A 16,196-nucleotide genomic window follows, 5' to 3' on the forward strand; every position below is an offset into this window, starting at 1 on the left:
GAAAAACTTACTTGCAGCAGCATCACAGGCACATAGAAGCAGCATTCACAAGAAAAACATAAATTAAACATGAATTATGCACAGATTTTACGAGAAAAAAAGCAATTAGAACAAAAGAAAATATGAGGGTAAAGTGTCAGCTGTGGCTCAGTGAGTTCAAGTCCCACACTGGACTGTAACTGGACTGTAGCTGACTCTCCAGTGCAATAGTGATAGTGTTGTCTTTTGCTTGAGACATAAACCTGAAGTCTCATCCATGGTTTTACGTGGATGTAAAACATCACATGGAACAATGACAAAGAAGTACTCTGTTCAAAGTCAAAGTCAAAGTCAAGTTTATTGTCACATGCACAAGTATGTGTGCACAGGTGCAATGAAAACCTTACTTGCAGCAGTATCACAGGCACACAGCGTCACATAAATAGCATTCACAGGAAAAACATCAATTAAAAACAATTTTTACAAGAAAGAACGCACTTAGAACAAAAAAAGTCCATTTTAGTGCAAAGTGATCAGAGTGGTCATAGTGATGCTAAACCATGTTGGGAATTCGGGTGTTGCTAGTTGGTTCAAGAACCGAATGGCTGAAGGGAAGTAGCTGTTCCTGAACCTGGTGGTGTGGGACTTCAGGCTTCTGTACCTCCTGCCCGATGGTAGCTGTGAGAAGATGGCACGGCCCGGATGATTGGGATCTTTGGTGATGATGGATGTTGCCTTCTTGAGGCAGCGCCTCCTGCAGATACTACCATTGGTGGGGAGGGATCTGCCCGTGATATATTGGGTTGAGTCCACTACTCTCTGCAGCTTCTTATTTTTATGCACATTTGAATTGCCGTACCAGACCATGATGCAACCAGTCAGGATACCTTCAACAGTTTCTCTCAGTTTTAATACTTCTCTATTTTTTATTCCATATCCTTTCCATAGCATGGAGACCAGAATTGGGCACTGTCCTCTAAGTGAAGCCTATCCAGATCTCATAGAAGCTTCACAATAACGTCACTGCTTTTGAATTAGGAAGCTTATAAATAAGTCTCAGTGTAGCTTTTAATTGCTTTCCTGTCAGGTTTTAAAAATTAGCAAAACAGGAATAAGAAGTGAAGTCAAGCAAAACTTTATATTCCAACAGAATAAATTCCCCAGAGTCTCGTTACTTTGGACAAATGGAGATAATTATAAAAGCAAAATGCTGCAAATGCTGGTAATCTGAGAAACAGATAATGCAGCAAACACTCAACAGGTCAGACGTTTTAGCAAAAGACATTTTCTCATCTTGCTTTCAGACAATTCCAAACATGAGCAACCTTCAAAGAGCAAAAGGGCCTTCTTGAACCTTTCTCCCTTCACTGCACTCTGCTACCGTGTTCTTTCCTGTGCAGGCCACCCTTTGTATTTCTTTTAGATAAGATAAGATCTTTATTAGTCACGTGTACATCGAAACACACAGTGAAATGCATCACTGTCCTCACTGTCTCACTGTATTCACTGTCCTCTCTGATTCAGGACAAATTGCCTGCGATCTGCTGAGTATTTCCAGCATTCTTTAGAATCAGAATCAGATTTATTATTACAGATATATAAAGTGAAATTTGTTGTTTTCCAGCAGCCGTACAGTGCAAGACATAAAATTATTCTGAATTACAAAAATAAACAAATAGTGCAAAAAAAAGAACTGTTCAGGAGGGTGGAGGGGATGAAGCTGTTTCTGAATCATTGAGTGTGGGTCTTCAGGCTCCTGTACCTCCTCCCTGATAGTAATAACGAGAAGAGGGCATATCCCTGGTGGTGAGGGTCCTTAGTGATTGATGCCGCCTTCTTGAGGCACCGCCTCTTGTAGATGTCCTTGATGGTAAGGAGGGTGGTGCCCGTGATGGAGCTGGCTGAGTCTACAACCCTCTGTAGCCTCTTGCGATCCTGTGCACTGGAGCCTCCATACCAGGGTGTGATGCATCCGGTCAGAATGCTCTCCACCGTACATCTGTAGAAATAGAAGAGTCTTTGGTGACATACCAAAATTCCTCAAACTCCAAACAAAGTAGAGCCACTGGCGTGCCTTCTTCGTGCTAGCACCAATGTATTGGGCCCAGGATAGATCCTCCAAGATGGTGATAACCAAGAACTTGAAACTGCTTTCTTACCTTTACAATCACAGTGCAAAATTTTGGGCCAATGGTACAATGTGAGGAAAACTGCTTTTTTTCCCCCACCCAGAGAATGGTCGTTGTAGTGAAACTCCGATAACCTGGTTCCTGATTGTTCAGAAACCCTGATTATCCAGGGAGCTCCCTCATTAGTTTGGAATGTGAGCGAGGCATGCAGACTGTGGGCTGGGGGTGCAGCTGGAGACGAGACTGCGGTCCGGAACACCACGGGTGGGTGGGTTCACAGCCAGAACCAGGGTCATGTGTGTTTGTATATTTCTCGCTCCCTTTAAACTCACAATGTAAGACTGTGTGACAAGTGGAATAAAAGTGTCTCTCAGCCCTGATGCAGCTTCTCAACCCGAAACGTCGACAATTCCTTCCCTCCCACAGATGCTGCTCGACCCGCTGAGTTCCTCCAGCAGATTGACTGTTGCTCCAGCTTCCAGCACCTGCAGTCTCTTGTGCCTCCTCTGACATAAAAGTGTATTTGGGTACTTATAGAAGTAATATCCAGTAGTCCAGAAAATCGGTTAGTCCAGCACCATCAAGACGCTGAGCGTGTCGGACTAGGAGAGTTTTACTGTCTTTGGGACACATCACTTGTCAGGGTGGTGGAAGCAGAGTCAATTAGGGCTGTCAGAAGGGAATGCGATAGGTGCTAAAGGAAGAATAATTTGCAGAGCTACAGGGAGAGGAAAGGTTCAGAGGGGATCTGAGGAACAGTAGATAAATTAGTAAATCGATTTATTATTGTCATATGTACTGAGGTACAGTGAAAAACTGTTTTGCATACCATCCAAACAGATCATTTCATCACATCAATTAACCCCACTCCCTTGGTCCTTCTCCATTTTTTCCCCCAAGAATTTATCAAATTTCTTACGGAAGTAGCGGCATGGTAGCATAGTGGTTGTAGCGGTTAGCATAACGCTTTACAGCGCTAGCGACCCGGGTTCAATTCCCACCGCTGTCTGTAAGGAGTTTGTACGTTCTCCCCATGTCTGCGTGGGTTTCCTCCGGGTGCTCCGATTCCCTCCCACATTCCAAAGGCATGCGGGTTAGTAGGTTGTAATTGGGTGGTGCGGGCTCGTTGGGCAAGAAGGGCCTGGTAACTGTGCTGTATAAATGACATTTTTAAGTTTTACATTGAGGTAGCACAAGAGAAAAACAACAACAGAATGCAGAGTTTCCTTCACCCAGAGGGTGTCTGGATTCTGGAACACACCGGCTGAGGGGGTGATGGAGGCAGAGACTCTCACAGCTTTTAAGTATCTAAATGAGCACTAGGATCACCAAGCAATTGAAGGCCATGGACCAAAAGCCGATAAGTGGGTATAGATGATAACTTGACGGTCATAGAGTTGTACATCACAGAAAGCTTGCCCTTCAGCCCAACCCATCCATGCCAAATAAGTTGCCTTTCTGACCCAGTCCCATTTGCCTATGTTTGGCCCATATCCCTCTTAATCTTACCTATCTGTGTACCTGTCCAAACGTCTTTTAAATGTTGTAATTGTACCCGCCTCTACCACTTCCTCAGGAAGCTCGTTCCAGATGCATACCACCCTCTGTGTGAAAAAGTTGTCCCTCAGGTCCCTTTTAAATCTTTCCCCTCTCACCTTAACCCCTCTAGTTTTGGACTCCCCTACCTTGGGAAAATGACTTTTGCTGTTCATCTTATCTGTGAACCTCATGATTTTATAAACCTCAGCCTCCTGTACTCCAGGGAAAAAAATGTCCTTGCCTATCCAGCCTCTCCTTATTACTCAAACCCTCCAGTCCCAGTAACATCCTCGTAATTCTCTTTTGCATCCTTTCTAGTTTAATGACATCTTTCCTATGGCAGGGCGACCAGAACGGTATGAAGTAACCTAAACGTGGCCTTATCAATGTCTTGTACAACTGTAACATGACATCCCAAATTCTGTACTCAATAACCTAACCGATGAAGGCCAGCGTGCCAAACACCTTCTTCACCACCCTGTCTACCTGTGCTGCTACTTTCAAGGAACTATGTACCTGCACTCTTAGGTCTCTATGTTCTACAACACTCCCCAGAGCCCTACCATGTACTGTACTCATTCTGTTTTCTGACCCATGAAATAATGAGATTACTCTACTAGGAACTAGCATGTCCTCCTTTTGTGTTGTAACAACCCAATATACCAGATTGTATTTGGTCTGGCTTACACGTTACTCTGACAATGTGCCCCCCCCACCACCACTCCTATCAATACCATCCCAACACTAACCATTAGCAGTCCATGGGTCCAGTTGAGCTGAGGGCTTTGTTGCCCCTTTCATCTCGTAAGCCAGAGTGGTTTGCAAGCTGAGACTTGTACATACCCTGAATGATGAACAAGAGACTGGAAAACTTGGGTCTGTATTCCTTGGAGTTCGAGAATCAGGGGTGACCCTATTCAAACATAAAAGATGCCAAGGCGCCTTGACAGGGTAGATGTTGATATGTTCTCAACAGTGGGAGAGTCACGAACAAGGGGACAGAGCTACAAAATAAAGGGCTAGTCATTTAAAACTGAGGCGTGAAGAGATTTCTTCTCTCAGAAGTTGGTGAATCGCTGGAATTCTCTGCCCCCGAGGGTGGCGGGAGTCCAGATCATTAGCTATATTTAAGGTGGAGATGGATAAATATTTGAAAGATTGAGGAATTGAGGACTGCAGGGAACTGGCATGAAAGAGGAGTTGAGGCCAGCCATGATCACATTGAGTGATAGGACAGGTTTGAGGGGCTGAGTGGCCTACTCTTGCTCCTATTTTCTTGTGTTCTAATGATGATCAGGCATCAAAGGGAAGACTGGATTACTGACACCATTGAACGGACTTGTACGATAAGATGGACTTCTGACCTTACAATCTACCTCCTCATGACTTTGCACCTTATTGTCTGCCTGCAATGCACTTTCTCTGTAACTGTAACACTTTATTCTGCATTCTGTTATTGCTTTACTTCGATGTACTGATGTGGTGAAACAATCTGTGTGCAAAAGAAAGTTTTTCACTGTACCTCGGTATGGGTGACAATAACCAATACCTATCTACATTAACCCCATTTACTTGCACTGTCCATAGCTCAAAAACAGCTTCTATCCCGCTGTTATAAGACTATTGAAGGGTCCCCTAGCACAATAGGCTGGACACTTGACCTCAGGATCTACCTCGTTATGACCTTGCACCTTATAGTCTGCCTGCATTGCACTTTCTCTGTAACTGTAACACTTTATTCTACATTCTGTTATTGTTTTCCCTTGTACTGTTGTAATGAAATGATCTGTATGGATGGCATGCAAAACAAAGCTTTTCACAGTACCAATTATTCATGACATTTCTCTGTTCTTAAACATCGTTCTGTTCTTGCATTCCTACAGGCACTTCTGTCATGGGGATAACAGCCACGGACGCTGATGACCCCGTCTATGGGAACAGTGCAAAACTGGTCTACAGCATCTTGGAGGGGCAGCCGTACTTTTCCATTGAGCCACACACCGGTAGGTGACTATTACCAAGTCTCCATTTCACCCTGTCCATGTTCCTCACTCAACTGAAATAACTTGTGTAGAAGCAGCTGTGCCACAGTTGTTGAACAGTCTGCCTCACTTCCGATGTACTGAATGGACTTAGGTGTCCCTGGACAAGGATATTACAGTATCTGCCAGCGCACTATGTACAAAGCCTGGAGGCAGGACTGGACCATGTACTAAGTGTTGCAAATAACATTTCTACTGAACTTTCCCTGCTTCTCAATGGTCAGTTCTTTATTACCTGTAATCCTTTAAAAAGTGACTGGTTTTACATGGTTTCTATTTGACAATACTGACCAAAATATTGACGCATTAAGGTTTCATTTAAATGAGCCACTATATCGAGATCCTGATGAAATAATAGTCTAGTGTGGCACCCATCACCTCCATATTGCCCATTCCCCTGAACTTACCTTTGTTGGATCTGGATGTCCTATCTCCCTGGCCGAAATTATCCTGGAGCTAAGCTTTGAAGTCCCAAGGTATAGCAGGGCCTCAAACAACATACCAGATAGTCATAGGTGGCACAGAGTAGGCCCTGCCTACAAAACCCTACTGTGAAATGTTGATGTAGTGGGTCACCTTAGTGAAGCCATTAGGAGTCACTAGCTTGACCAGTGTCAGAAAAGCCCCACCTCTGTTTTACCACCTCTCAAAGTTGAGAGGGCTTCATAATGTTTCTGATTGCCTCTGGGGTCTGGGGTCTCCTGGGTATCTGAGGTCAGGGGACAGAGTCACAAACTTAGAACATAGAACAGTACAGCACAGAAACTGGCCTTTCGGCCTATGATGTTCTGACAATCTAATTAAGCTAATGACACCTAATTAAACTAATCCTTTCTGCCTGCACACGGTCCATATCCCTCCATTCTCTGCATGTTCATGTGCCTATCTAAGAGCCTCTTAAACACCTCTATTGTATCTACTTCCACCACCAACCCTTCCAGACACCCACCACTCTCTGTGTAAAATATCTGCCCTGCATATCTCCCTTAAACTTTCCCCCTCTAGTATCAAACTGACTGTTAGACCCAGGGAAAAAGATTCTGACTCTCTACCCTATCTATGCCTCTCATAAATTTATAAACTTCTATCAGGTCTCCCCTCAACCTCCACTGCTACAGAGGAAACAACCCAAGTTTGTCCAACCTCTCCTTATAGCTCATACCCAGTCAACTGTTTGAGCACATGCCCAACCAGACATTTAGAGCCAGACGTTTCGGGAGTGAAGTCAAAACACAGACCATCATGTAGAAGATACTGGAAATTTGGAACACTCTTCTGCAAATAGTAATTGAGTCAATAGTTAATTTTAAATCTAAGATTTTTCTTTTGGATTGTATCCAGAGATATGGGGATAAAACAAACATATGGATTTAAGTACTAGACCTGCAGTGATCTTATCAAATGGTGGAGCAGGTTTGAAGGGATAAATAAATAGCTTCCACCTATTCTCATGTTCCTGAGTATATTAGTTAGAGCTGGGAGCATAGTGAGAGAGGTTACATTTGGTGAAATGAATTTAAGTGTACATTCTTCTCAATGTTGGAACTTCAAGTGATAGTTGTGGCTCACAGCAGAAAGTACAAATTGTGAATGAAAATCAAAGAAAATCTTTTGGAAATCTGAAATAAAAACAGAAAATGCTGGAAATACTCAGCAGGTCAGGCAGCATCTGTGGAAAGAGAAACAATTGATGTTTCAGGTCCTTCATCTTCTTGTGCAGAGCCGGAGTAACGTTTATGCATTGAGTTCATGGTATATGACCCTCAAGGGCAAAATTATTTCCATTAATTTTCAATCAAGGATAGGATGAGCCACGGTGGTCCATTCCTTAATCCAGATTACTGCATTCACAGCTAACTGGGAGGTTTGGTTTGCCAGTTAATTAGACTTTAGTTACGGGGAGACATTGGACAGGTTGAGCTTGTTTTCCCTGGAGTGAAAGAGGTTGAGGGGTGACCTGATGGAAGTGTATAAGATTAGGAGAGGCATTGATGGGATAGATAGTTAAAATCTTCATGCAAAAAATGAGAGGGCAGAGGTTTAAGGTGAGAGGAAAGAGTTTCAAAAGGGATTAGAGGGGAAAGTTTTTTACACAGAGAATTGTTGATATCTGGAACTCACTGCCAGAGGAGGTCGTGGAATCAGATACAATTACTATGTTTAAGAGGCATTTAGACAGACAATTAACTAGGCAAAGCATAGAAGGATGCGGTCCTAATGCGGGCAAATGGGATTAGTATAGATGGACAGAAAGGTTGGCATGAACGTGGTGAGCTGAAGGGCCCATTTCTTTGATGTACAAATCGATGACTCGATGATTCTTATGGACCTTGTTTTGTTAAGACGGTGGTGTGCGGTTGCCACCTCACATTAAATGGATATGATCTGTTGCTCTAACGGGAATGAAACAAGTTATCCTTCCACACAAAGGGCTACATGAGAAGAATTGTGGCCACATCATCCCTGTTTAAGGCCATCCTTGTCCTTCAAGGCCAGTGAAACTCAAGGACCCTTGCCATTGACCTTTGAGGGAATTTCTTATTTCAGGTCTGTCCTCCATTCATTCATAATCACTGTTGAAGATGGTGATGCAAGGTTTTGTTCTGAATATTTTTCATTCATGGAGCTTGAAGAAGGCTGGCAGTTATTGTGCATCCCTAACTTATACATTCACAGAGTCATACAACACAGAAACAGGCTCTTTAGTCCAACTCGTCCCTGCCAACCAAGAAGACCACCTGAGCCAGTCCCATTTGCCCACACTTGACCCATATCCCTCTAAACCTTTCTTATCCATGTACCTGTACATATGTTGTTTAAATGTTGTTCTTGTGTCTGCCTCAACCACTCCCTCTGGCAGCTCGTTTCATATACACAGCACACTCTGGGTGAAAAAGTTGCCCCTCAGGTTCCTATTAAATGTTTCCCCTCTCACCTTAAACCTATGCCCTCGAATTCTTGATTCCCCAAACCTGAGAACTAGACAGTGTGCATTCACCCTATCTATGCAAGATCCTTCAGTTTATGCGATGATAACTAGATGATTTAACTTTATGAGATAAATACTGACTAGGAAATTGTGGAGAACTGTCAACTGCTCCCTTAATCAAAGAACTTAAGAGGTCTGTAGCTGCATTTAAGCTGGATCATGTAAGGACGGTAGATTTTCTTCCCTGTAGGACAGTGGTAGGTTTTTAGAACAATGTGGTAGTTTCATGGTGACCACTATTGAAGACGACTTTTAATTTTACTTAATGAATTAACTGCATTTATATTCCCCAGCCACCATGGTGGGATTCAAACTTACATCTTTTGATCAATAGTCCCAATCCCCAGCTGCTGGTCAAGCAACTTAACCACTGAACAACCCAAGTGACCAGAATCAGGACCAGAAATGTTTCCTTGGTAAATGGGTGGTGGTAGGGATTGAGTCACAGGTTCACGCATCCTCTCTGTGAGTTCAAACACAATGAACTCCCCTCCAAACAAACCTGAGAAACCAATCATTGTGTATGCATGTAACTTTAAAATGTTGCTATTGGATATAAATATGAATCTCTTTTAAAATATTCTTCTATTTTCAATCCCCTACTTGTTAGAACGATAAAACAGATTTCCCTAGTGAGCTTGTAGATCACACCTTAACTTGGAAGGCAATCCAGGGTCCCTGGAGTTAACAGTAACATATTTACATAACACCTCTTGATGCAGTAAAACTTCCCCAGACTCTTCTAATGTGTGTTATTAACACCAAGCCAGAAGGAGTATGAGAATAGATGATGAAAGGATGGGTCAGAGAGGTTTGTTTGAAGGAGTGTGTATCTAAGAGAAGGTGACAGAGAGAAATGGAAAAGATGCAAGATTGGGGACCAGAATACCAGGACCTAAGGTCTCAGTAGCTGAAGATGTGGCAACAATTGGTGGGACGATTACAGTGTCTTGATGACCCTTGTCATAAACTTCACAGTGATCTGACGACTGTGTACAACTGAGGCTCCTATGAATATTCATTGACAAGGTCTGCAACTGATAAATGTCTGCCTGGGGTAGGATTATAAAGGTGCTCATCCAAAATATTAGCACCTGCAGGAAATTGGAAGAATGTTATATTTATTCTATGGAAGATACTTCTTTCAAACGTGCCTGCTGGAGACAGAGGTGAGGAAGAGCTGCTTTTCCCAGAGAGTCGTGAATCTGTGGAACTCTCTGCTCAGGAAAGCAGAAGAAGCTACCTTATTAAGACACAGTTAGATAGATTTTAGCATAGTAGGGGAATAAAGGGTTATGGGAAAAGGGCAGGTAGGTGGACCTGAGTCCACGGCCAGATCAGCCATGATGTTATTGAATGGCGGAGCAGGCTCGACGGGCCTGCTCCTATTTCTTATGGTCTTATGTTCTTAAACTTCCGTTATTTGTGAAATAAGCTTAAACACATGAATTATTCAAGCATTTGACACTTAGTACTTGCACTTGGCTGTGTGTTTATATGTTATGGGACCACAATTAAACCATCGTACTGATATTATGAGTAAACTGCTAGTTCAAAGAGTTTATAAGGGAATCCATCTATTGAATGACAGAGTAGGTTGCTGGCAAAATGCTGAGATGATATTCAGAGGGTCAAAGCTCAAGTCTGTCTTCTCTATTGTATGATCCCTGGAACCATAATAAAGGGAATGATAGATATGTGTGATATTTTCTATTTGAAGGTTGGCAAGGTTACAGGATATCAGAAGGATAAAATAGATGGAGAAGAGTTTTAACAAGGAGGAATAAAAAGAGCTTAAAAGGTCATCTTGTTATTACTTTCATTGTAATGTGTTAGTAATCATTGCCATGCCAATGTTTGTGTAAGAATGGCAGCACAAATACAGCACTTTGTTGTAGTACATAATATTACAATTTAGAAAAGTTGAAAGCAAGATCGAAAGGTCATATTTGGACTTTTGTAGCAAAGATTTGATGTGAGGAATTATCTTTTCAGAGGTAAAAAATGAATCTGTGTTGATCTCAGAGCACTACAAAGCAGAAATCCAATAGTTTCACTCACAAAGAACAGAAACCGTTGGAAACACTCAGCGGACTGGGAGACCCACAGAAAGAGAAGCAGCTAATGCCTCAAGTCTGAACCCTCTCCTCAGACAAGGCGTAAGCTGTTTCTCTATCCACAGGTGCTGACTGACCTGTTAGGTGTTTCTGGTATTGTCTGGTTTTGTTTTGGATTTCCAGAAACTGAAATTTTTTGTTTGATTTCCAATAGATTTATGCTGCATAGTGCAGAGTACAGCTAGAGAATTGAATACAAAGTTCTCCAATGGTAATTGCACTGAAGAGGACACAGGGAAGATTTACAAGGATTTTGGCAGGGGCAAAGAATTTATGAGGAGAGACTGTCTAGACTGAGGTTGTTTTCTCTGGAGCAAAGAATAGAGAGGGGAGACAATTGATGTGTTCATAGTTATGTGAGGCTCAGAAAGAGCAGACAGGAAGAATCTAAAGTGGAAGGATGAAAACTTCACCACACTTAAGAAATGTTAGTAAGCAAATGAAGATCTTAAATCTGTGTAGTTCTGGACCAATCGTGGGAAATGGTATTAACCTAAAGTCCATTCTTGGACATAAAAGACTGAGTGATCTTTTTCAGTTCCATAAATTTCTGTCACACTTTGATTCAATTGAGCTTCATCTAACCCCTATTCCCTACTCCCTCTTCTGCCTTTCTACTTGCTCCATAAATATAACTAAACCCCTACAAGTCATTTGATTCACCCTGTGTTAATTTGTCAATGAGCTATCAATGATTTAATAGGCTTCAGCGAGTGAGGAATACTAAGAGACTTATTATAAGCTGCAATGATGTTGGGAAAAGATTGTAACATTGAATCAGCTCATAAAAAACAAACTTCCCTTTGGTGCACAATTATTTTGCCTGGTGACTCACTTTGAAAATGCTCCCTAACGTGTTTGAACAGAACTTTGGAACACAATGTCTACATGAAACATTAAGATGTTTAGGGAAGATGTTATTTTCTGTTGAAAGCAAAAAGGCTTTTGAAGAGAATTAGCCAAAGGCTCAAGTGGTACTGACAGAACAAGAAGAAAACAAAGTTTTTATTGCCTCTTGGAGTCGTGTTGTGCAGATTATTGAGGAAGAAACAACAGCACAGCAATGTGACACAACACATTGATGCTCTACTTTGTTAGGAGTTTGAGGAGATTCGGTATATCACCAAAGGCTCTTACAAATTTCTATAGATGTGTGGTGGAGAGCATTCTGACTGGTTGCATCATAGCCTGATATGGAGGCTCCAATGCACAGGATTCCAAGAGGCTGCAGAAGGTTTTAGACTCAGCCAGCTCCATCACGGGCACAACCCTCCCCACCATCGACAACATCTTCAGGAGGCGGTGCCTCAAGATGGCGGCAACTATCACTAAGGACCCTCACCATCCGGGACATGCCCTCTTTTCGTTACTACCATCAGGGAGGAGGAACAAGAGACTGAAGACCCACACTCAACGATTCAGAAACAGCTTCTTCCCCTCCGCCATCAGATTTCTGAACGGACCATGAACCCATGAACACTACCTTGTTATTCCTTTTGTTTTGCATTATTTATTTATTTTTGTAATTTATTGTAATTGTATGTCTTTGCACTGTACTCTACTTTAAACTTATGCCCAGGGTTGGGGAATTAAGAACTAGTGGACATAGGTTTAACCTGAGGGGCAACTTTTTCATCCAGAGGGTGGCCAATATATGGAACGAGCTGCCAGTGGAAGTGGTTGAGGCAGGTACATGAACAACATTCAAAAGGAACTTGGACAGGTATATGGATGGGAAGGGTTTAGAGGGATATGGGCCAAATGCGGGCAAATGGGATGAGCTTAGATGGGCATTTTGGTCAGCATGGACCAATTGGACTGAAGGCCCTGTTTCTGTCCTGTATGTCTCCATGACTCGATTTGTGAGCTGGCCATCCACACCCAAGAATCCTCCAACAAGGTGAAACTGGCCACAAGCATTAACTAGCACTCAGGCAACCCCGTCCTGTTTCCTAGAACACTCAGACAACTGATGCCATGAAACACCTTTGAACTGTTTTCAAATGTCCCTGTTAGTCAGATGCTTTTACCAATTGTTGAAATAAATAAATAATGGGACATCAATAAAATTATTAAAAAAACATAATTGAAAAAAGAACAAGAAAAAGAACAACACTGAGATCTAATTAAATAACTAGGGCACTTACCATTTTGCTCAGGAGCGATGACTTCATGGGGTTGCCCTACATGTGCCAGCTCCCTCACCTCCCCATCCAACTCCCCCTTGTGTAAAGATAAGGAGTGGAGCAAAGCCCGCCCAACACTTTATATATGTTGGTGAAGCACTGGACTCTTCATTGACCCGAGAGGATATTCTGCCATTTGACTACCAGTTTGCCTCTGATTTTCCTACTTGAATGCACAGGTGCAGACATTGGGAATGGGCTGAACAGGGAGATGGGGACAGACAGTGGAGATGATTGGTTAATTCTCTTCTTAATCAAGCTTGATAACAACTCAAGAGTTATAGAGTCATACAGCATGGAAGCAGGATCTCCGACCCAACTGGTCCACACTGACCAAGATACCCATCCAAACTCGTCCCATTTGCCAGCGTTTGGCCCATAGCCTTCTAAACCTTTCCAATCCATGGACCTGTCCAACTGTCTTTTAAAACTTGTTATTGTGCCTGCCTCAACCACTTCCTCTGGCAGCTGATTCCACATAGATACCACCATTTGGGTAAAAAAGTTGCTCCTCAAGTTCCTCTTCTGTCTTTCCCCTCTCACTTTAAACCCATGCCCTCTAGTTCTTGGTACCCCAACCCTGGGAAAATGACTGAGTGCATTCACCCTGTCTATGCCCCTCACGATTTTATACACCTCTATATAATCACGTCTCAGTCTCCTACATTCTAAGGAATAAAGTCCCAGCCTGGCCAACCTCTCCCTATAACTTAGGCCCTCAAGTCTTGGCAGCATCCTTGTAAATCTTTTCTGCACTCTTTCCAGTCTAGTTTGACACATGATATCCTGCCAAATCCCATCGTCCAAAGGCAGGTCATCATGCGTAAAACTAGAATGGTTGCCAAGCTCGATTAAGAAGAGAATGAGTTAGTCATCTCCACTTTCCTGACTATAACTGTGTTACTATATGCACATTTAGACAGTTCCTCATGTGGACCACCTACCTTCCAACTACCCAATTATCACGACAAACAGAAATTAAAATCAAGCAACATGTCCAAAGAAATTCTAATCCAAATGCCACTCACTGGAATGTCATGTATAAACTAAGTTAATACAACCTTCCCTTGCAATGTGACACTTTTTCCTGGAGGGAGAATTCAGACAAAAGTTTAAGATACCTTTATTAGTCACATGTACATCGAAACACACAGTGAAATACATCTTTTTGCGTAGTGTTTTGCATAGAGGGCAGCCTGCAAGTGTCGCCACGCTTCTGGCACCAACATACAGTAACATGCCCACAACTTCCTAACCCATACATCTTTGGAACGTGGGAGGAAACCGGAGCACCCAGAGGAAACCCACCCAGACATGGGGAGAACGTACAAACTCCTTACAGACAGCAGCCGGAATTGAAGCTGGGTCGCTGGCGCTGCAATAGGGTTACGCTAACCACTACACTACTGAGTTTGGACCAGGATGTGAGAAGATGTATTTCAAAATTTTCATTGTCAAGCTGAATTCACATGACCAAAGATTTCTTACAGCAGCTTTGTAAATGCAGGAAAGATGCTGCTTGGGGAACTTAGTGGCATAGATCACTGTCTTTTTTACCTTGGATTTGGGTGCATTTGGGATCTCTGGAGGTCGAGGAAGATTTTTATTTGGTTTAGTTTTGTGTGTTGAGAAAGCGCCCTGGATTAAAGAAAGAGGCAGCTTTGAGCGGGGACTGTGGAACAGCTCAGGAACACTTTCAGTGGGTTGGATAGATCAGAAATCGTATATCACAAGATTAAAAGAACTATGGAGACAAAAGAGAGTGCAGATGCTGGAATCTGGAGCAACAGTGAAATGGCTGGGGGAATTCAGTGTGTCGAGCGGCATCTGTGGGAGGAAAGGAATTGTTGATGTTTCGGGTCAAAATGTCGACAATTCCTTTACTTCCACAGATGCGACTCAACTCGCTGTGTTCCTCCAGCAGATTGTCTGTTGTTAAAAGAACTACGTGGATACGTTGAACTAGTAAGAATAATTTGTGATATTAAAGCCTTTTAATTCCCCGGTCTTACATTCTGTGGCTCACTGGAGCACCAGTGGTTCTAATTCCCTCCTGGTGCTATTTTTAATGTGTCTGCATAAATCTTGCATTGTACTTTTTCATTGTAATCATTACTCTGTTAATATTAAAAATGCCTTTCAAATGGGCTAACATCAAAAAACAAGCAGGAGGGAATAATGTTAGAGCATAAAGCATTGCAGCAGGTATAGTGTGTCGGGGGAATCTGTCCATTGGTGGAGAGCTTGGTGGCAATGCACTGTTAACATAGCTGTAAAACTCTAGGACAGTTGGCACTGGAACTTATTAGGAATAGAAGGCCATTTAACCCCTTATGCCTCTTTTGGTTTTCAATGATATCAGGGATGATTTTGTTTACCTTCCTGCACCATCCCCACTTCCCTTCATTTCTTTAAAAATCTATTCTCTCTGCCACAGAGTCATGGAGACATACAGCGCAGAAATACATCCTTCAACCCAATGCACACCTATTTGCACTAATCTCTTCTTATTGTCCCCACATTCTCATCACCTCCCTCCCCACCACCCCTCAGATTCTACCACTCACCAACACACGAGGGGCAATTTACAGTGGACAATTAACCGACCGACCTGCACGTCTTTAGGGCATGGGAGGAAACCGCAGCACCCACCCTGCAGTAAACCCAAATGACCAAAGGGAGAATGTACGAACTCCAGACAGACAGAACCAAGGTCAGTGTTGAACCCAGCTCTCTGGAGCTGAGGGGCAGCAGATCTATGCTCCACTGTCTTCAATACAGTCGGTGACTGAGTCCTACATTTCTCTTGGATGGAAAATCCCAAAGCTTCACTCCATCTGTGGGAAGAATTTTTTTCTTTTATCCCTGTTCCAAATGTCTGACTCCTTAGTTTGAGAGCGATCACCAGTCCTACATACCCCACCCACTTTCCTTCTACTGTGTCAGACCTGACATGAATATTGTAGATTAGGGTGCATTTATAATGTAGTTCATTTGCTGTAATCCAAAACTACCCCTAACTCATTCCAATTCATTATGCTTGTGTTGAATGTTAACAACTTGGATGTGAATGTCGGAGGTGTGATTAGTAAGTTTGCAGATGACATGAAAATTAGTGGTGCTGTGAATGGCGAGGAAGGTTGTCTAAGGCTATCGCATGATATAGATCGGCTGGAGGGTTGGGAGCAGCAATGACAGAAAGAATTTAATCTGGA

General features: G+C 42.7%; 1 protein-coding gene across 1 annotated transcript in view; it reads left to right on the forward strand.

Moving 5' to 3' along the window:
* cdh8 (cadherin 8) overlaps positions 1–16,196 on the forward strand; it is a 249,829-nt gene that overhangs the window by 117,915 nt on the left and 115,718 nt on the right. Inside the window, exon 4 of the mRNA XM_052028021.1 lies at positions 5,531–5,650. Within this exon, the coding sequence (XP_051883981.1) occupies positions 5,531–5,650 (120 nt within the window). The remainder of the gene's footprint in view (positions 1–5,530; positions 5,651–16,196) is intronic.

Source organism: Pristis pectinata, chromosome 13 (genome assembly GCF_009764475.1).
Source record: "Pristis pectinata isolate sPriPec2 chromosome 13, sPriPec2.1.pri, whole genome shotgun sequence".
Taxonomy (NCBI): Eukaryota; Metazoa; Chordata; class Chondrichthyes; order Rhinopristiformes; family Pristidae; genus Pristis; species Pristis pectinata.